Genomic DNA, 22,884 nt, shown 5'->3' with positions numbered 1-22,884 from the left:
ACCTACATGTAGTGCCTGCAGGCTTCCACTGAATCCATCAACTTTCAACACAATCCATCCTGACGGACCTATGTGTGTTGAAACCCAAGAAACTGGATTGAGTTCAAAGTTCAAAATATTTATATCACTCTATACCACCCTGAGATCCATTTTCTTGCATTTGCAGTAGAGCAAAAGAAATTAATGAAAAACTGCTAAGTCTGACAAGCAACCAATATGTGAAAAGTTTTTAATCAGCACAGATTATTAGTTTAAAATTCTGGAACTGAGATGAAATCCTTGATATGATCCTTGAAATACCACAAAGCGAATACATAGAAAACAAACATGCTTCGAGCTCAGATTCACCAAATTAATTAAACTTCATAAATAATTATTTCAGCAGCTAGCTTAATAACTTAATTAAAAGTCCAGATTTTGAAACATACCTCTTTAAATTCTGCTTTCAGTACGCAATGACCCAACGTTGACTGCCACTGTAACTTCCTACCACTGTGCTTGCCCAGATAAAAGGTCTTAAAAATCTCCTGAAGTTTCACCATCTACACAAAAAAACAAGGAGTAATATTTGAGTAATACATAAAACCCTGCAAATCCATTTGTGTTCACATGGCAATGTATCTAGTAGTTTAGTGTGTGATGGAAATTCACTTTCCACAGCCCAAGAGACTTATTGGTAACCTCAGCTTTCCAGCAGAGTATCCAAGGGTTAAAGAGTTGTTTCTGATTTAGTTAAACTTCCAACAAATACTCCTTGCTCAGCCTCTTGTAGTAAACAAGAGAATAATGAAGTTCTCATTGGCCCATTATTTAATCAAGAGAAATAATGGGTCCATGCTGGACTAATTAAACATTGCATTCATCTGGCCTAATGAACGTAACTGAAAGACATCACATGCAGATGTGTCAACTGGTAGCATAACAGCCAAAGTATTAGAAAGCAGTCAGGATTGTTAGGAATGACAAGGTGGAATGACAGAAATATCTAGAATTCATTCCTCAGCCTTCGGTTTCTGTGACAGATATCTCGTTCATTTGCAAGCATTGGCATATCCTTTTGTTGTTAGATCTGTATCTGTTTTTGGAAATTCTTTGTAGTCTAAAAGCCTTCTGTAATTTAGAAACCTGTTGCAAGTCAGAAACCCTCAGAGTTTTAAGTCAAGGATTATTCTTCTAAATTAAACATGTATCAGCCTCCAAATAGTGATTAACAGCTAAACTGCACCGTGGAGACTAAACAGTGTAGTAAACTAGTGCTTGAAGGGTAGCTTAATACAGTATGATCTCCCTGAAGCAAGGATACTCATAAATACTTAGGTTGGATAGGGCTTAAAGTCTTCACTTAAGTTTAGAGCTTGCGTACAGTGGACTCTATCACAAATGCTGCTATGTCAGTTATTGAGAAGATCAGGTTGGTTTCCAAGGAAACTTGTATCTACATGGGTGAATGCTCTTGCTCTAGTTAGAGCATTGTCATTGTATTTGACATTGAGGAAAAACAAATCCATATTTCAATAAAAGCAAAATTGCACTCAAATCATGTTTCTTCAATTCTTTGCCATTCTCCAACATTCATGAACGTATTAAATAATTTCAGATAGTCTGGCAATAAACAGAGTTCAAAGAAACAATTTAAATTCTGTTCAATCATGATAATTACACCGTGTAAATTTAAGTTAAATAGACCTCATTTAAATTAATGCAAATTTCAAAATCCAGTTGAAATGATCTGCAAAGACTACTGTACCCATAGACTACTAATGAATTTTTCAGCACAGAGACTTGGTTCATAAAAGCACTTACTGCATCACTAAATCACAACTAATACTCAAATGACTGAATGACACTCTGTAGGCCAAGTTCTACAGACCGGACAAGTCAATTTTCCAAAATATTTTTGTTCTATCTATTTATAATATGAGTTGTATACATTCAGACCACGGGTTCTTAACTGGGAGTCTATGAACTTTGATGGGAAAAAAAATTACATATTTATTTTTGGTAACCTCCATCTGAAATTTAGTATTTCCTTCAATTACTGTTATGCCTTCACACTATTGTTTCTTTAAAAAATAAGATTTACTTTTAATTTGCCTATATTTTAAATATATAGTCTTGCTATTTAATGCATTAAGGACATATATTACTATTGTCTATTAACACATTAAATAACCTTTTTATATTTTGACATCTCTAATTCAATATAAATTGGTTTCTTTTGTAATCCAGCATATTTTATATTTTTAAATATTTTATTTTTAGAAGGGGTCCAAAGGCTTCACTGAACTCCCAAAGGAGTCTATGGCATAAATAAAGGTTAAGAACCCCTGATTCGGACAGAAGAGGAGACAAAACCTACAATATTAAACTACTTGCAGACTTCAGAATCAAATGTAGTTATTCTCCCTAACTTGTGTTCTTCCAATAATATCAGTTCCAATTCAATTTGAAGACAATGTAAGTATTTGTAGACAATGCGTTGGTAATCATTTACCAAAACTCTCTAGACTCTGGGCAGGTCCTGGCGGATTGGAAGACAGCAAATGTCATGCCACTTTTTAAAAAAGGATGTAGGCAAAAGAAGGGCAACTATAGGCCAGTTAGCTTAACATCTGTAGTCAGGAAAATGCTTGAAGCTGTCATTAAGGAAGAAATAGCAAAACATTTAGAAAGGAGTGGTTCCAATAGACAGGCGCCACATGGATTCAGAAAGGGCAGGTCCTGTTTGACAACTTACTGGAGTTCTTTGAGGACATAATGAGTGCAGTGGATAGAGGGGAACAGGTGGCTGTCGTATACTTGGATTTCCAGAAGGTGTTCGATAAGGTGCCGCACAAGAGACTTATAAATAAGATACAGATGCATGGAGTCGGAAGAAGTGTATTGGCATGGATAGTGGATTGGTTAATCAATAGAAGGCAGAGAGTTGGTATAAATGGGTGTTTCTCCGGTTGGCAGTCTGTGGTGAGTGGGGTACCGCAGGGGTCGGTGCTTGGCCCGCAGCTGTTTACCATTTACATTGATGATTTGGAAGAGGGGACTGAGTGTAGTGTAGCAAAATTTGCTGATGACACTACACTGAGAGGAAAAGCAAATTGTACAGAGGAGGTGGAGAGTCCGCAGAGGGATATAGATAGGTTAAGTGAGTGGGCCAAGGTCTGGCCCCAATGGAATACCACGTTGGTAAATGCGAGATCATCCACTTTGGAAGGAATAATAGAAGAGCAGATTATTATTTAAATGGTGAAAGATTGCAGCATGCTGTTGTGCAGAGGGACTTGGGAGTGCTTGTTCATGAATCACAAAAAGTTGGCTTGCAGGTACAACAGGTTATTAAGGCGGCAAACGGAAAGTTGGCCTTCATTGCTAGAGGGACTGAATTCAAGAGCAAGGTGGTCATGCTGCAACTATACAGGGTACTGGTGAGGCTGCACCCGGAGTACTGTGTGCAGTTCTGGTCTCCATACTTGAGGAAGGATATACTGGCTTTGGAGGCAGTGCAGAGGAGGTTCACCAGATTGATTCCAGAGATGAAGGGGTTAACCAATGAGGAGAGATTGCGTCGCCTGGGGCTATACTCTCTGGAGTTCAGAAGAATGAGAGGGGATCTTATAGAAACATACACATTTTTGAAAGGGATAGATAAGATAGAAGTAGAAGAGTTGTTTCCATTGGTAGGTGAGACTAGAGCTAAGGGTACATTGCCTCAAGATTCAGGAAGAGTGGTGAATCTGTAGGCTTCTTCACTAAATATATTTAAGATACAGTAAGATAGAGTTTTACATAGGGGAATTAAAGGTTATGGGGAAAAGGCAGGTAGATGGAGCTGAGTTTACGGACAGATCAGCCATGATCTTATTGAATGGTGGGATAGGCTTGATGGGCCACTCCTGCTCCTATTTCTTATGTTCTTATGTAGTGTGTAATTAAGAGGTTCAAAGTTCAAAGTAAATATGTCACCAAATACATGCCTGAAATCCTTTTCCTGTGGGCACTATCAGCAAATCTATAGAATAGTCACCGTAACAGGATCACTGACAGATTAACCAGAGTACAGAAGACAATAAACTGTGCAAATACAAATATAAATAAATAGCAATAAATAAAGAGAACGTGAGATGAGATTAAAAAGTCCTTACAGTAAGATCATTGGTTGTTGGAACATTTCAATGATGGGGCAATTGAGTGTAGTTATCCCCTTTTATTCAAGAGCCTGACAGTTCAAGGGTAGTAACTGTTCTTGAACCTGTTGGTGCAAGTCTTGAGGTTCTTGAAGCTTTAACCGATGGTAACAGCAAGAAGAGAACATGACCTGGGTGATGGTTATCTCTGATGATGGATGATGCTTTCCTATGACAGCATTTCATGTAAATGTGCTCAATGGCTGGGAGGGCTTTACCCGTGATATACTGGGATATGATGGGAATGCAGAAAGAATAACAATGAATTGGTGTGAATGGGTGCTTGATCATTAGGCGCCGGCTCAGAGAACTGGAGGGAAAATTTCTGCAGCATGTTACTCTATGATCAATTTATTCAAAATTAACATAATACACTAACCTCCAGAGGCAAATGAACTTCCATGGGCACGTATGTTGGCCAGTAACCCATTGTGAGGATGTTTACAGTCAGTTCAAGATTCCCAGGTATGTTCTGATTTTGCATGTACTGGGAATAATAAAGATTAACAATAATCCATACAATAGTTAGATCAAGATCTAAACTTCTTACTTGAACACTGACATATCAAAAGTAAACAAACACAAGATCTCTAAACCATCAACATCTGTAATACTGTATTCATGAAATCTATGCTCTCTCAATTGCCATATCTTAAGTTATTACTATCAAGATCAGCATTGAATGGTTCTTACCTTAATTTACAATCAAAGCAGACAATCCTTATTTGCTTAAGTTTGCTCTGATAACAAATTCATATCCAATTTCATCCTGAATCACCGCTTCTTTAATATTTTTGGGCATTGGTATCCTATTTTGTGCACAATTGCACAGCTGAGGCCTAACTATTAATTTTTAAAGTTCAGCATGACCATTTTGAGTTCTATACATTTATTAAGTAATTTCTCATATACATAATTACATTGATGATATTAAGACAATAAACATCACTTAAACTCCAGTGACCCAATCAGCAGCAGGAGCAAGCCATAGTGACGAGGTTTCCCGCACTTTGTTTGGCAGCACTTGTTTAAAAGTACAGAAGGGACAAGCGGAGGGGTCATTGTTGGGAGTAGGCCAGTGGTGAGAGGAGGACTATCAGGCTTTGGCTCAAAAGAGCCATTGGCTCTGGGTAAGCTTCTGTTAAATTTCCCTTTTTCCCCCTCTTACTGTACTTAGTGTAGTAAACAACTGTTGTGTGCTCTTCATGCTGGGTGTTGGGAGTCCTGGGAGACCCGGAGTCTCCCAGGGAACTAAGTCTGCATGACGTACATCTAGCTGCAGCTCCTTGAAGACTGTGTTAGGAATCTGGAGCAGCAGCTGGATGACCTTCAGTTTATACGGGAGAGTAAGGAAACCATCAATCGGAGTTACAGGGAAGTAGTCACCCTGAAGCTGCAGGAGGTGAGTAGCTGGGTGACAGTCAGGAGAAACGGAAAGGTGAATCGACAGCGCAGAGTACTCCTGTGGCCATTTCCCTCAATAAGTATATTGCTCTGGATACTGTTATGAGGGATGACCTCCCAGGGTAATGCCACGACGAACCAATTACTGGCACTCAGCATTTGTCTGTGGTGCAGAAGAAAAAGAGGGGAGAGGTAGTGATAGGACTCGATAGTTGGGGAACAGACAGAAGATTATGTGTAAACACAAAGTACACTGCAGATGCTGTGGTCAAATCAACACGTACAAAAGCTGGATGAACTCAGCAGGTCAGGCAGCATCCGTTGAAATCCATTGATTTCAACGGATGCTACCCGACTTGCTGAGTTCATCCCGCTTTTGTACGAGAAGATTATGTGGATGTGAATGAGACACCCCAATGGCCTCCCAGGTGCCAGGGGCAGGGAGGTCTCAGATTGCGTCCACTACATTTTGGAGAGGAAAGGAGAACAGCCAGAAGTCTCGGTACATATTGTAAAGAGCAAAAGCAAAGAGGTCCTGAAAAGAATTGAGAGAGCCAAGTGCAAAGCTGTGAAGCAGGATGCCCTGGATCGTAACTTCTGGATTGCTGCCTGTGCCACATGCCAGCGATGGTAGAAACAGGATGATGTGTGGCTGAGATGCAGGTGCAGGGGGCAGGGCTTCAGGTTCTTGGATCATTGGGATCTCTTTCAGGTGAGGTATGACCTGATCAAAAGTGACGAGCTGCACCTGAACCCGAGGAGGACCAATAAACTCACGAGCAGGTTTGTTAGAGCTGTTGGGGAGAGTTCAAACTAACTTAGCAGGGGGGTAGGAACCAGAGTGAAGGGACTCAGAATAGGACAGAGGGTTTAAAAAAAAGCAAAGATGGCATGCAGTCAGACTATCAGGAAGGGCAGGCAGATGATACGACATTACTGCAGCTAGCAGGGTGAGTTGGTTGAATGAAAGACACTAACAATATGCCAGATGTTGAAGGGTGCAAGGGAAGAGAAATGAGTGCACTTACTATTATGAGGGAGAAGGTGCTCAAAAAGCTGAAAGTCCTAAGGGAACACAAGTCACTCGGACCACATGAACTGCACCCTAGGGTTATGAAAGAGGCAGCGGCCAAGATTGTGGAGGCATTAGTAATGGACTCTGGCCTGGTGTCAAAGGACTAGAAAACTGTAAATGTCACTCCATCTTTAAGAAAGGAAATTACAGACCAGTTAGCCTGACCTCAGTGGTTGGGAAGATATTGGAGTTAACTGTTAAGGATGAGGTTATGGAATACTTGGTGACACAGGACAAGATAGGACAAAGTCAGCATGGCTTCCTTCTGGGAAAATCTTCCCTGATGAACTGTTGGGATTCTTTGAGGAGATTACATGTAGGATAGATAACGGGGATGCAATGAATGTTGTATATTTGGACTTTCAGAAAACCTTTGACAAGGCAGCACACATGAGGCTGCCTACCACGTTAAGAATCCATGGCACTACAGGGAAGCTACTGGCATGTTTAGAGCACTGGCTGATTGGTAGGAGGCAGTGAGTGGGAATAAAAGGATCCTTTTCTGGTTGGCTGTCAGTGTCTAGTGGTGTTGGGACTGCTTCTTTTTATGCTGTGTATCAATGACTTAGATGATAGAATAGATGGCTTTTTTTGCCAGGTTTGGAGATGATACCAAGACTGGTGGAGGGCAGGTCGTGTTGAAGAAACAGGTAGGCTGCAGAAGGATTTAGACAGATTAGAAGAATGGGCAAGAGAGTAGCGATTGAAATATAATTTTGGAAAATACATGGTCATGCACTTTGGTTGTGGAAATAAATGTGCAAACTGTTTTCTAAACGGGGAGAATATCCAAAAATCCGAGATGCAGAAGGATTTGCAAATCCTTGTGCAGAATACCCTAAAAGTTAGCTTGCAGGTAGGGTTGGTGGTGAGGAAGACAAATGCAATGTTAGCATTCATTTCAAGAGGTCCACAATACAGAGCAGGGACGTGATGCTGAGGCTTTATAAGGCACTGGTGAGACCTCACCTTGGGTATCGTGAATAGTTCTGAGCTCCTCATCTAAGGAAAGATATGCTGGCATTGGAGAGGTTTCAGAAGAGGTGCACAAGGATGATTCCGGGAATGTAAGGGTTATCATATGAGGAACTTTTGATAAGTCTGGGTCTGCACTCACTGGAATTTGGAAGGATGAGGGGGGAAAATCACATTGAAACCTTTCGAATGTTGCAAGGCCTAGACAGGGAAGATGTGAGAAGGATGTTTCCCATGGTGGTGGAGTCTAGGACAAGTGGGCATAGCCCCAGGATAGAAGGGCATCCATTTAAAACAGGGATGTGGAAAAATTTCTTCAGCCATAGGGTGGTGAATTTGTAGATTTGTTACTGTAGGCAGTTGTGGAGGCATGGTTGTTGGGTGTATTTAAGGTACAGCATGCTCTTGATTGGACACGGCATCAAAGGTTACAAGGAAAAGGCTGGGGAGTGGGACTGAGGAGGGGGACAAAAGGATCAGCTATGATTGAATGGTGAAGCAGACTCACTGGCCCAAATGGCCTAATTCTGCATCTATGTCTTATGGTCTTAAATCTATATTTTTCAAAAAATTAAATTTCCGATACAAAGCTAGAAGTTCAATTTTTTCAAAACTGAATCAATGGCCACAGGAGGACAACGAGGAGAAAATTGGGAAGAAAGCAAGAAATAGATATAGTGAAGGCAGGAAAGGATAACACAAACAGGAACAGTACTATGGTATAACACCATCTAGACATGTGGATTCATTAATAATACAGAGAAAATACAGTAAGAACCTTAAAATAAGCTCCTGATATGTTTCAAGTAATCACAAATGTTAAAACACATGCTTGTACAAAATGCACCATCTAAATGAAAATGAAATACCTGTTTAAACTGGATCATAATATCTTTTGAGAGCTCCATGTCTCTGAACATTCCTTCCAATTTGCTGGTGAATGCAGCTCCACATTCTTAAAAACAAACAAAAATAGCAACAGATTAGCCAGTAGTAATAAACATGCATTGGACGTGTGATCATTTCTAAGATTTAATAGTGTTATTTCTTTATCTGAGATAATTTATTGCAATAATCCTAGGCGAAAAAGGATGAAACAAATTGTTTGGTATTAAGTCACCCAACATTGGTGGAATACTTAAGTTCAGCCGGTTGTATTATTCATGAGAAGGAATGTACAATATACACAGTGACTTGTTATTAATATAAATATCTAGTCAGTCAAATCATTTGGTATCAACTCAAAGCATACAAGTATACAGACATGATCAAGAGGTTCATTTGCTCAGAACAAACATCAGAATGGGGAAAAAATGTGATCTAAGTAACTTTGTGAAATGAATGTTGGTGTCAGATGGGATGGTCTGAGTATCTCAGGAACTGCCAATCTACTGGGATTTTAATACAAACATACAAATGGGTACAAACGTACAATTAACAGGCCTTTTATTAGCTATCTACGGTACCTAATAAAGAGGCCACTATTCCTCCAACTAGAATTTGAAACATTTCATGTCCTAACTGACCAATGGCAGAGTTTCCATTCAATCAAATAAATTTGTACACCAACTATAGAGAAACATTTTTTGGTACCAATTACACCACCTGATGACAAAGCAGTGAAGGATCTCAAGAAACCTGACACTATCAGCTCAAATGCTCACCTTTCCTTAGAGTCTATTCTGAAGCTGTGAGCAAGGGGATAATCCTTTTAGAGACATTAAGGCTACATGTAAAAATCTAACCAACACCATCCAACTGGAGGTCAAAGGAGTTGACTCTTAAATCTCAGAAATGATTACACATCAAACAGCAGATCCTGGTTAATTGGGACACACTAAGAACAGTACATTTTGGCCCATTTAGCCAAAGTTTCAAGAAAATAATTAAAGAGGTATAGAGACAAACCACCATTTAAATAACATCATTTATTTTAATTATTGACAGAGGAATTTCATCAGTGTACACTGATGTATCGTTTTGATTGACAGTGTGTGGCTCTCCTTTGGTGGAGGTTGACCATGGATGTTGTGTCCTATCTACCTACATTGTTGGCACAGTGCTGGTGAGACCAATGCAAGAGTGGCAGTCTCGCTGCAAAGGTTGCATCTATACATAGTCTCAGCTCTGCAGGAGAATCAGTGTTCCTTTATATGGGCCCATTTGTCATTCCTGAAAGTAGTAGAAATTTCCTCGATTTGTTGTTTCAGAGCGCTTCTGCTTCTGATGTGGTTGGTTGCAAGATCCTCCCAGGTCTCAACATTGATCTCCAGTGAATTCACGTCCCATTTGCAGATATCCTTGTACGATGAGTGATTGATATGTTCGTGGCCTAAGGTAGAAGGAGTCAGTTTTAGAAAACCTAGCACATTTATTTTTCAACATAGTCCCCTCCTACACTTACACATTTAATCCAGCGGACGTGAAGCATACAGATCTTGGACCTCCAGAAAGTGTCCACAGCAGGGGTGATTGATAAGTTTGTGGTCTAAGGTAGAAGGAGATGAGTTATACAGGTCTCATTACATGCATGAGCAGTTCAACTCCATGAGTGATTATGCAGAAAGTTTTAAATTAATAACTCATGTCCTTCCACCTTAGGCCATGAACTTATCAATCACCCCTGATGAGTTATTAACTTCAAACTTTCTGCATAATCACTCAAAGAGTTGAACTGCACGTGCATGTAACAAGAGCTGTATAACTCATCTCCTTCTACCTTAGACCACAAACTTATCAATCACCCCTGCTTTGGACACTTTCTGGAGGTCCAAGATCTGTATGCTCCATGACTGCTGGACTAAGTGTGTAACTATAGGAGGGGACTAAGTTGAAAAATAAATGTGCTAGGTTTTCTACAATGGACTCCTTCTACCTTAGGCCACAAACTTATCCATCACCCCTTGTAGCAAATTGCCTGAAGCCAGCTCATTGTGGAGGATCCCTTTTGGGATACAGCCATCCTGCAAGCAGCAGACATGGCCCAGCCAGTGTGAGGCCAGCACGAGAGAGAACCTCAGCATCAGATACTCCCTCTCTCCACAAGATGCCCAATGTGTGACAAAGAGCCCTTAAATGAAAGGTGTTGAGGCTTCTCTCCTGTTTAGTGCATGTTGTCCAGATCACGCTGTTGTACAGCTGTGTACTGGTGACAAAGGAGTTGAACATTGCCATTTTTTTGAGAGCCTGTAGTTTTCCCAGACTCTTGTCAGACAAGAGTTGTTGCAGACTTTCCAATGTGCTCGTCAATTTTTGAATCCAAGAAGTTGCCAATAATGAACCTCAGGCATGTGAACTGATGGAACTACATCCAGTTTGTAGTTATCAGTGCTAATGACTGGTGGTACCCTCACGACTTGTCCAAAGAAGTTTGTCAATTTCAGGCTGATAGACCAAATTCCTTGCAGGTCTGGGAAAAGTGATCCATCAAGCTCTGGAGGTGCTGCTGCAGGAGGGTTTTGCAACATCAGCAAACAGCTCGTTTCTGATCAGAGCCTTGCGTATTTTGGTTTTGGCTCTTGGGCAGGTGAGGTTAAAAAACACTGCCACTTGATCTGGTGTGGAGCTATATCCCCTCTGTTACAGTGCCAAATGTGTGCCTCAGAGGAAGGGCAAAGATGTCGAAGAGCGTTGAAGTGAGAACACAGCCTTGCTTAATGCCACTGTTTATATCAAAGGGCTATGAAGAGGGTGCTGCACAGTTCCCTCCATGTTGTTGTGGAAGGAGTTAATCATACTCTGTAGTTTTGGCAGGCAGCCTACCTTGGTGGGGATCTGAAATAGCCTGTCTCTGCTGACAGAGTCAAATGCCTTGGTGAGATCAATAAATGCAATGCAGAGGGGCTTCTTTTCATCTCTGCACTTCTCCTGGAGTCGCTAGAGAGACAAAATCACATCCACATTTCACCTTCTAGCATGGAAGCCACTCTGTGACTTTGGGAAGACATGTTCAGCCAATTTCTCTAGGCAGACCAACACAATTCGTGCAATGACTTTGCCAACATTCAATAGGGAGATGCCCCTATACTTGTGAGTCACTTCTCTCACCTTTTTGTAGAGAATAATGATCTTGGTCTCCATCAATTCCTGTGGTACAGCTCCTTCCTGCCAGCACTGACTTCATGTAGCGGGTGCAGTAGGGTAGTTATGCAGTGCTTGATCAGCTTTGTGGAAATCCCATCATTACCTGGTGCCTTCCCCGAGACCAAGCTGACTTGAACCTTGCTGAGCTCCTCTCAGGTTGGCTCTGTATCCAGTTCTTCCATTGTCGACAGGCACTCAATGGTATCCAGGGCTGAGGTGGTGACAGTCTTCACTCAGGAGTAAAGGTCAGAATAACGTTCTATCCATCACCCCATCTGTTTGACCCTGTCTGTGATTATTTCCCTACAGATGGACTTGAAGGTAGCCATCTTGCTGAGAGAGGCTGAGGGCTTTCTTGATGCCACCCCACATACCCCCGATATTGCCCATCAGTGCTATAGACTGGATATCTTCATTGAGCTGCATCCAGTACACATTGGTACAATACCTGGCGGTCTGCTTCTAGCCGCCCTAAGGATCTGTAGGTTCCTCACAGTTGACGAATGCTTATACATGGCTAGGGCAGCATGTTGGCTTTAATGACAGGGGTCACCTCCCTGGATTTGGTTTTGAATCCATCATTTGCTTTCAAAGTCTTCTTCCCAAAGGTAGCTAAGGCTGAGCTATAGATGATATTCAGCAGATTGATAGATGAACAAAATATGTATAGACACCTCGTACAGAGAGTAGACTGCCTTCAAATAGCGTTTTTGACAATTGCATCATTCATATCTTTATTTTCATTATAACATTCATGATTGTCAATATCTCCAAATTCTTCATAGTTCCTAACTCGTTGGTTTCACTCCTGTCTGTTTCTGGCACTTCCAAGTCTGAATGCTTGAAACCACAGTGTGCAAAGCATTCTGAATTGTCTTACTGTTCGTTAGTCTCGCTGCTTTTCAAACAGAAACACGCAAGTGACTCTATTTAAAAGCTCTTTGCTCTAAGCACAGTGTAGTGTCTAAATGGCCACACTATCAGCATGCAACCAATGCTAGTTAGAAAATGTTTGGCAACAGTCTCCTGCCTCAATTAAGTGGCATAGTGTCCCAAATAAATGAAGGAAATCCCAGCTATTTGATTATTTGATAGTTGTCCCAAATAATCAGAATCCACTATTTTATTTATTCCAAACATTTTATGATATCCTCAATGTTTTATTTTCTGTTTGCTATTCCCCTTCTTCCCATTATTCACTTTAAGGGTGGAGGGAAAAATAAAATTCTTGCGTTTTCAATGGCCAAATATCAAAAGCATCAAAATGACTTGGCACATAATTTTCCTTACTTAAATTGAAGGATGAGAAATTTTCAGCGCACAACCCACCAGCTCCACCACGATCATCTGCAAATTTTAGAGCTTAACAGGTAGGTTTTAAAGCCTAAAATATTAAAAAGTTAATTTAAAACCCATAGATTCAGTAGACAAGAACACACAAAATGCTGGAGGAACTCGGCAGTCCAGGCAACTTTTATGGAAAAGAGATGAAGGGGCTTGGCTGATTTCCTCCGGCATTTTGTGTAGTACTTTGATTTCCAGCATCTGCAGATATTTTCATAAAATTTGAAATCAAAAATAGCCAGTCATGATGAAAATAATCTCTTTTGCTAGACCAATGATTACATTCAAAGTTAATTTATTATCAAAGTACCTATGTGTCACCATACACAACCCTGACATTCATTTTCTTGTGGGCATACACAGCAAGTCCAAGAAACACAAAAGAATCAATACATGAATGCAGCCAACAGGATGGACAAACAACCAATATGCAAAAGCAGCAAACTGCAAGTACAAAATAATAAAAAAAATAATATTCACAATACAAGGCGAGTCTATAGGTTTTGAAAACAGTTCTGTGATGAGGCAGGTGAAGTTATCTCTTCTGATTTAAAGGCTTGATGGTTGAGGGAAAATAACTTCCTGAACCTGGTGGTAAGGGTCCCGAGTCTCCAGTACCTTCTTCCTGATGGCAGCAGTGAGAAAAGAACATGGCCTAGATGGTGGGGGTCCTTGATGATGGATGCTGCTTTCCTGTACGGCACTGTGTAGATGTGCTCAATGGTGGGGAGGGTTTTACCCGTGATGCACTGGACTATACCACTACTTTTTGTATGACTTTCTATTCAAGAGCAGGCTGTGATGCAACCATTCAATATAGTCTCCACACATTTTTATAGGTGGTGATGCAAGTTTTAGATGTCATGCCAAACCTTTGCAAATTTCTAAGTTAGTAGAGGTGCTGCTGTTCTTCCTTCATAATGGTTTTACATGTTGGACCCAGAACAGATCCTCTGAAATGATTAATTTAAGGAATCTGATGTTGCTGACCTTCTCAACCTCTGATCCCCAGTGAGGACTGGCTCATGGACCTCTGGCTTCCACCTCCTGAAGTAAATAATTGGTTCCTTGTTCTTGGTGACATTGGTTGTTACTGAGGCACCACCCAGCCAGATTTTCAATCTCCCTCCTATATTCTGATTATCACTACCTTTGATTCAGCTGATAGTGGTGTTGTCAGCAAACTTAAATATGGCATTAGAGGTGTACTTAGCCTTACAGTCATAGGTATAAAGTGAGTAGAGCAGGGGGCTAAACACACAGCCTTGTTGCGAACCTGCACTGTTGGAAACTGTGGAAGAGATGTTTTTGTGAATCCAAACTGACTGGGATTTGCAAGAGAGGAAATTGAAGACCAAATTGCACAAGGAGGTATTGAGTGCAAGATCTTGGAGCTTATTAATTTTGAGGGGATGATAGCACTGAATGCTGAGCTGTAGTCAATGAAGAGCATCCTGATATATGCACCTTTGCTGTCCAGATGTTCCAGCATTGAATGAAGAGCCAATGAAATAACATTTGCTGCAGACCTGTGTTGTGTTGATAGGCAAATTGGAGTGGATCCAAGACACTTCTCAGGCTTGAGTTTTATATGTTTCATCACAAATCTTTCAAAGCACTTCATCACAGTGTACGTAAGTGCTATTGTTGTTAAGGCAGGTTACACATTCTTCTTAACACTAGTATAACTTAAGCCTGCTTGAAGCAGATGGGTACCCCAGACTGCCGAAACGAGATATCGGTGAACACTCCAGCCGCGTGCTGCAGGGTACATGTTGATGATAATTAGGCAGAGATTTCTTCAAACATGCCTGTCTGAAGTCCCCGACAATGATTTGAAAGACGTCGGGCTAGGTAGTTTCTTGTTTGCTCATGGCAGCATTCAATATGGGTGCCAAGGTAGAGTAGCAGTGAGTGTGACACTATTAAAACTCGGGGCGTTCCAGAATGCGGAGTTCAATCCCGGCACTGTTCAGAAAGGAGTCTCTGTATGTCCTCCTTGTGAAAGGGTTACGGATTTTCTTCGGGCACTCTGGTTTACTCCCACAGTCCAAAGATGTACCAGGTAGGCTAATTAGTCGTAAATTATCCTATGTTTAGGTTAGGGTTAATCAGGGTTGTGGTGTTGCTGGGGTGGTGTGGCTCGGGGGGGGGGGGGGGGGGTGGAGTGAGCCTACTCTGTGCTGTATTGCTCAATAAGTACCGAGATTGCTTGGTTAACATCTGCCTTTGCCAGTATGTTAGCTGCAGTCAGGATCAGGGAAAGTCCCTTGTTAAGTAGAACGGTCAGCACTTCATCATTAGATATTCTAGGTTGGGGAAACAAGATTGCGACAAGACCACTGTGTCCAAACACCACAAAGAGCTTATCATGAAGCACAGACCCCACCGTTGTTTGCCTTTTCTGAATCAGCAGTCCAGTTAACCTTGTGTATTGGGAAGTTGTTGGGTCTTACCAACATCTCTAGCATGTTCTGAGTAAGCCATATCTCTGTGAAACACACAATGCAGCAGTTTCTCATTTCCCTCTGATACAGCAATCTTGCCCTTACAAGATGGTGAGTTGAAGTTTCATTCCCCTGCGTTTCAGTCTAGCTTGGACTCTTCCCCTCCTTCCTCTCTTATGGCCATGGCGATGTACCTTCATCTGCTTAAAGGTGACTTAGCTGCATGCTTGAGAGTTAAGTCTGCCAAGTCCTTCATAAGATCATGAAATCGCTAGATCTTTAAGAGAGTTTGAAAGTATATTACTTAAAGGGAAATTATAGGCTAGAGATTGCAGTGAGAGCAGTTCAGAAGAACACTTGGAAGTGTAATAAACCATCTGCAACATGTTTACCAGTGTCATTTTTCCATTCATTATGCAGTGCAACAGATAATAGTATGCAATTAGGATGGATAATGAGTTAAAATTGCTAATGAAAGAGGTGATAAGATGGGCTGAAACGCCCAAGTCTTAATGCCATGGTTAACTTCATTGAGTCTCACTTAAATTCACATACAAAGCAAAATTTGTTCGTGAAATCATATTTGAGCCCAAATTTATAGGTTCACATTTAATTTCATGTACAGTATTGCATGAGTTTTGAAAAATTAAACATTATGGGTCAATTGCTAAAATTAATGGAAAATTCACATATTTTAGTTATAATTTAAAAAATTGGGAAAATATCCTCCCGTAACATCTAACCCAAGACTTGGGCATGACCTCATTAGCACTTATTGCTCATCTCTATGTGCACTCAAAGTTTTATTGAACACTCTTACTGCCTCATCATTTTAATATTTTAAGTGAAATGATTTCTATTGTTGAAAATGTTTTGACATGTTTTCCTGAGTTCTCTGGCAAATGCTACAGGTGAGTAAAAAAGGATGCACATATTAATTTTGAATAGGTCATTAAAAATGTGCTTAATGATCCAAACAGCAAAAAAAATAATTTGTAGAATTAATTTGTATATCTTATACAAATAGACCAAAGTCAGCATGGTTTCCTTAAGGGGAAACTCTGCCTGACAAATCTATTGGAATTCTTTGAGGAAATAATGCACAAGATAGACAAAGGCAAGTCAGTGTATATTGTTTATTAGGATTTTCAGGTCTTTGACAAGGTATCACAAATGAGGCCATTTGACAACATAAGAGCCCATGGTATTACAGGAAAGATACTAGCATGGATAGAAGATTGGCTGACTGGCAGGAGACAAGGAATGGGAATAAAGGGGGGTCTTTCTGGTTGGTTGTTAGTGACTAGTGGTCAGTGTTTTGGACCACTTTTCTTTTCTCATCATATGTTACTAATTTGGATGACAGAATTCATCGTTTTGTGGACAGGTTTGCGAACAATACGAAGATAGTTAGAGGGGAAGGTAGTGTAGGGGAGGAGGCTGCTTGCAGGACTTAGACTGGGCACAGAAGTGGCGAATGGAATATTGTGCAGGGAAGTGTATAGTCTTGCACTTTGTTAGGAATAAATAAATAATCAGAGGTGCAAAGGGACTTGGGAGTTCTTGTGTAGGATTCCCTAAAGGTCAACTTGCAGGTTGAATTGGTGGTAAGGAAGGCAACTGCAATGTTAGCACTCATTGAAGGGACTAGAATACAAGAGCAAGGAAGTAATGCTGAGGCTTTATAAGGCATTGGTCAGACTGCACTTGGAGTATTGTGAACAGTTTTGGAGAATTAATTGCCCCAGATGGCTGTGGAGACCAAGTCATTAAGGGTATTTGAAACAAAGGTTGACAGGTTCTTTGTTAGAATATCAAAGATTATAGGGAGTAGGCAGGTGAATGGGATTGAGATACATAACAAGTTATCCATGATGGAATGGCAAAGAAAATCAATGGGCTGAATGGCCTGATACTGCTGCTCTGCCTACGGTCTTATCTTTTTAAAGCAAACAGATTCAGCTTCAGTAACATAGTTATAAATGTGGGCAACTAACTTAAAAAAAGTGAGGACAATTTAAAAGTATATTAAAAGCAAAGATTTATCCATATTGCTAAAATTTTGAAACAAAATGGACTTCCCTATTTGTAGTCATTTACATTCATTTACTAAGACATTCTTGCTTCTGTAACATTCAGAAGTCTGAATTTCAAAGTTAAAGTACAAAAAATGAGTTACGAACAGAATGGGATTAAGCAAACTAATTTTAAAAAATGTCTTTTGGAACTGAAACATATATTCGAACACAACTTCTTCAAAGACAAACTCACCATGTTTCAATTTGGACAGCATCGATTTTTCTGCATCAACTGATGCACTTTTTCCCACCAACAGTCTCTTTGCCAAGTCCTTCTTGTAAAATGCCTCAAAAACATCTTTTCCTATTTTAAAAAAAAAGACAAATTAGAATTAAAGCTTAGTTCTTCTACTGTACATCCAGGATAAAAGTCAATGAAATTAGTTTAAAGCCTTCAAATTCACCCATTTTGAAATGAACATAAAGAAATTTACTGCTAAGCTAAAGGAAAGTGAAATCATTAGAAATTAAGGGTGCACATTTCTCTAACGTCGACTAATTTGTGCAGCAATTATCAAATTTTCAAACAAGTCATCTAACAAGCCCAAGCTTGAATCTGCTGCACAAATTAATTTTCTTTCTTCCACAATCCCGATTGAGAAGTTGCAGAACCAGGGCCTCTGTACCTCCCTCTGCAACTGGATCCTCCATTTCCTAACCGGAAAACCACAATCTGTGCAGATTGGTGATAACATCTCTTCCTTGCTGACGATCAACACCAGTGTGTGCTTAGCCGACTGCTCTACTCTCTATATACCCACAGATGTGTGGCTAGCCGTAGCTCAAATACCATCTATAAATTTGCTGACGATACAACCATTGTTGGTAGAATCTCAGGTGGTGATGAGAGAGCATACAGGAACAAAATATGCCAACTAGCAGATTGGTGCTGCAGCAACAACCTGGCACTCAACGTCAGTAAGACGTAGGAGATGACTGTGGACTTCAGGAAGGGTAAGACAAAGGAATACATACCAATCCTCATAGAGGGATCAGAAGTGGAGCGAGTGAGCAGTTTCAAGTTCCTGAGTGTCAAGATCTCTGAGGATCTAACCTAGTCCCAACATATTGATGCAGTTATAAAGAAGGCAAGACAGCTGCTATACTTCATTAGGAGTTTGAAAAGATTGGTATGTCAACAAATACACTCAAACTTCTATAGATGTAGCATGGAGAGAATTCTGACAGGCTGCATCACTGTTTGGTAAGGGCGGGAGCTGCTGCACAAGACCAAAAGAAGCTGCAGAGGGTTGTAAATTTAATTGGCTGGCTCCCTCTTGGGCACTAGCCTACCCGGGACATCTTCAAGAAGCAGTGTCTCAGAAAGGCAGTGCCCATTATTAAGGATCTCCAGCACCCAAGGCATGCCCTTTTCTCACTGTTACCATCAAGTAGGGGGGACTGAAGCCTGAAGGCACACACACAGCGATTCAGGAACAGCTTCTTTCCCTCTGCCATCCGATTCCTAAATGGACATTGAACCCTTGGACACTAACTCACTTTATAAAAAATATATTGTATTTCTGTTTTTAGCATGATGTTTAATCTACTCAATATATGTATACTGTACAAAGTATATTGTATAAGATTTACTTTATTATATTTTTTTCTTCTATATTATGTATTACACTGAACTGCTGCTACTAAGTTAACAAATTTCACGTCACGGGGAGAACATACCTGTGTCGTGACAATATGTCGTTGACAATAAACCTGATTCTGATAATATGGATTCATTGCTGTGGATCAGTTCAGGAGCCTATCACCCTTTGACTCTTCACCCAATTTACTATTCAATCTTCAGGAGCTGGGATAAAACACTGGGAAGAAACTCAGATATGCTGGGGACTTCGGGAAGAGAAGGCTAAAGGCAACAAAAGCTAGACCAATTGCATTCTCCACATTTATATTTCCAAAATAGTAAATCAATGACAACAAGATGTGTGGCACAATGGTGTACTGGTAAGCACATCCCTTTACAGTACAGGCAACCCATATGTTCTCCCCGTGACTGCCTGGGCTTCCTCCAAGTGCTCCAGTTTCTTCCACAGTCCAAAGATGTACCAGTTGGTACGTTAACTGGACATTGTAAATTGTCCCATGATTAGGCTCAGATTGCTGGCTGGCTTGATTTGAAGTGCCATAGATAGCTATTCCATGCTGAATCTCAATAAATACAATAAAGGTGAATAAATGTGGGAACTCCATGACATCCAACTATAATTCTGATTGCTGAGCCTTCGCCATCAACTTCAAGTGCAAGTAACTCTGCAGCACACCACAACATATATTTTTTTTAAAAAAATCACTGGTCTAATGATGGGACATGGATTAATTATAAAATAGAGATAAAAAATTATAAACACACCATAAATGAATCTAAATATTATCATAATCTTATCCAGCATCTTCTCAAGCTCTTCATCAGTAGCTTCTTTATTCCCAGCTCGAAGCTTTGAATCCACATATTTAGCTGAAAAAGAGAAGAACACTGATTGTCTCTTGAAAATTAAATTCTCTTTTAAATGGGAGATTGTTACTTCATGTGAAACAAAAGGCAAAATCCCAATAGCTTTTGCAGCATTGTTGCTCCCATCTTCTCTATCTTATCCTACCAGATTAAAATTTCTTCTTTTTCCTCTCACGTAGTTATCCTGCTTTTCCTTTAACACTCAAAAATTTGGCTCAATTATTCTTTGTGGCAATACACTGCCCACACTGAATAAGTACAGAATAATGGCAGGAAAACAGTCAACATTCTCAGTCATTATCAGTGGAGCTTACAATTTTGGATTCTCATAGCTGTGGTCATTATTAGGCAACAGACTGTATTTTGATTTGTCTGGTGTGCAATTCAACTGAAGACTGTCACTATCACATTGGAGGAAAATCACTCAATGAGGCAGACTTTTACAGTATTACTATTTCATTAATGTTTAAAACTGGCTAACTGTTGAATATGTTTAAATGTTTAATGTGTTCCAAGTTTTGGTCTTGCTAATGATCTGCAACTTCAAGTTTTTGAATGTCTCGAAAGTTCATAAACAGTTTTAGTGAAATCTGGGACATAAAAGTTTGTTGTCAAATTTTCCATCATTTGCAGGTGGGTTCAGGTCACCCACCTGATGACCCTTTTAAATCTTTAGGCTAGCCACCTTGTAAAAGATCCAATAAGTTCTCCTCTACAAGTTTCTACTAGGAGGCTCAGTTCTTCTAAGGTTGTACTTAGGTGACTGTACTCAACGGGACAATATCATAAAAATACTATTCATTCAGGGACATTATTTACTACTACTTCTTTTATATACCACTGTACAGCTCATTTATGAGTCATCATAAATGCCATTCAGAGGAATACCATAATCTGCTTTAACTAGTGAAACCAGTGGTAAGCATTTCCACCCTCATTACTTTAAAATGATCCACTTGTCACATTGCCAACCCTATTAGACACTTCTTAGGCAGCTAAACAATAAGCACAAAAGCACTTTGATTAAGTTCAGAACACATCACACAAACTCTCTAAGTTCTGAAAATGGCATAATATGAAATAAAAGGATAATTCAAGTGAACCATTTGATAACAACAGAATCATCCAGCCTTTAAAAAAACTGAAGTAAACAATGGATTTAACTATACTGACTCCTATAATTAATGGATTGATTTCCTTATGCTTCAATATAAAAGCAGAAAATATGACATTACATGAAAAAAAAGGAATTTCAAAGATGCGCCAGTTTTTTTTTATTACATGCAATTTCTAGGGCAAGATTTATACGATGTTTGATATGGTACTGGTTTAGTCTGATGGGAATCCTATACCCTACAAAATAAAATTTCTCACAGGCCACCATGGTAATGTGAGAATGCATGGTAATGCAGTTAGCATGACACTATCACAGTTTGGGGCAAGTTTAGAGTTCAATTCCGGTGTCATCTATAAGTAGTTTGTAGATGGGTTTCCTCTAGGTGGTCAGCTTTCCTCCAAAAGTTCAAAGATGGACCAGTTAGTAGATTAATTAGTCATTGTGAATTGTCCTGTGATTAGGCTAGGGTTAAATAGGTGGGCTACTGGACAGCATAGCTTGTTGGACAGGAAAGACCTATTCCACATTGCATCTTTAAAATCAATAAAATAAATAAATAAATCCTGCTATGTATCTTCAAAAGCTATTAGGAAATCAAGTTAGGTGTAATGCTTTAATTTTTGCTTATTATGGAAATAATTGGTCAGGGACTATTATTCTTTATAGATCAACATACCTATTAGTTCAGCTGGTTTGTTTGGTCGTTTGTTAATGAAAGTTTCAAAGGCTTCTTTCATTGCATTAACAAATTTTTCATTCTTCAGGAAGCAGACATCTACTACATGATCCACTTTGTCCTTGAAATCAAGTAGTTCTTGAACCATTGTTTTATCTTTTTCAGGATTAATTACAATAGTACTACCAAATGTCTAAGGGGGAGAAAAAAATTAAAAAGGGGAAAAATACAAACATTAATTGAAAATATTAAAATGACCACATAATTTCACATTTAAAAAAAATCTCAACTTCAACCATAATGATTTGAACATGGTGCACAATTTTAACTGCATTTTGAAAGGACTGTTTCTACAACCTATGCCAATATTACAAATCTCAAGAGTACTATCTATATCCTCAAGAGCACCACACACACAATGCTGGAGGAAATCAGGTCAGGCAGCATCTATGGAAATGAATAAACAGTCGACATTTCGGGCTGAGACCCTTCTTTAGGACTGAGAAGGAAGGGGGAAGATGCCACAATAAAAACAACTAGCTGGAAGGTGATAGGTGAAGCCAGGTGGGTGGGAAAGGCCATGGGTCGGAGAAGGAGCAATCTGATGGGGTGGTTGGGGTGTAAGTAAAGATGTTTTGTGTAAGATCACTTTGGTGATGGTGGAAGTTGCTGTGATAATCTGTTGGATGTGGAGGCTGATGGGGTAGTAGGCAAGGACAAGAGGAACTATATCTCTATACAGTAGCAAGAAGTTGGGAAGAACACAGATGTACAGGAAATTGAGGAGGATGCGGGTGAGGGAGCATCAATAGAAGAGGGAGGGAAACCCTGTTCTTTAAAGAAGCACATATCCTCAAGAATTTTGTCTTTCTAATATGGGCCATGATACAAAAGGTACTTTGGAACTTGGACATGTAACTCTGTTCTTTCTTCATTTCTCTGACCAGCATCCCTATTCACCACAAACAAGTACAATGCACAGCTGAGCAGAAGTCCATGCATAACAACAAACCGAAGAAATCAGAATGGCATTC

General features: G+C 39.9%; 1 protein-coding gene across 1 annotated transcript in view; it reads right to left on the bottom strand.

The window, feature by feature from the left end:
• cul4b (cullin 4B) overlaps positions 1-22,884 on the bottom strand; it is a 57,139-nt gene that overhangs the window by 5,892 nt on the left and 28,363 nt on the right. Inside the window, exons 11-16 of the mRNA XM_073058094.1 lie at positions 21,851-22,043; positions 19,956-20,060; positions 17,781-17,891; positions 8,505-8,590; positions 4,561-4,668; positions 429-542 (exon numbers count right to left, since the gene is read on the bottom strand). Of these exons, the coding sequence (XP_072914195.1) occupies positions 429-542; positions 4,561-4,668; positions 8,505-8,590; positions 17,781-17,891; positions 19,956-20,060; positions 21,851-22,043 (717 nt within the window). The remainder of the gene's footprint in view (positions 1-428; positions 543-4,560; positions 4,669-8,504; positions 8,591-17,780; positions 17,892-19,955; positions 20,061-21,850; positions 22,044-22,884) is intronic.

Source organism: Hemitrygon akajei, chromosome 10, assembly GCF_048418815.1.
Source record: "Hemitrygon akajei chromosome 10, sHemAka1.3, whole genome shotgun sequence".
NCBI classification, from domain to species: Eukaryota; Metazoa; Chordata; class Chondrichthyes; order Myliobatiformes; family Dasyatidae; genus Hemitrygon; species Hemitrygon akajei.
This window is presented reverse-complemented; position numbering and strand designations above follow the sequence as displayed.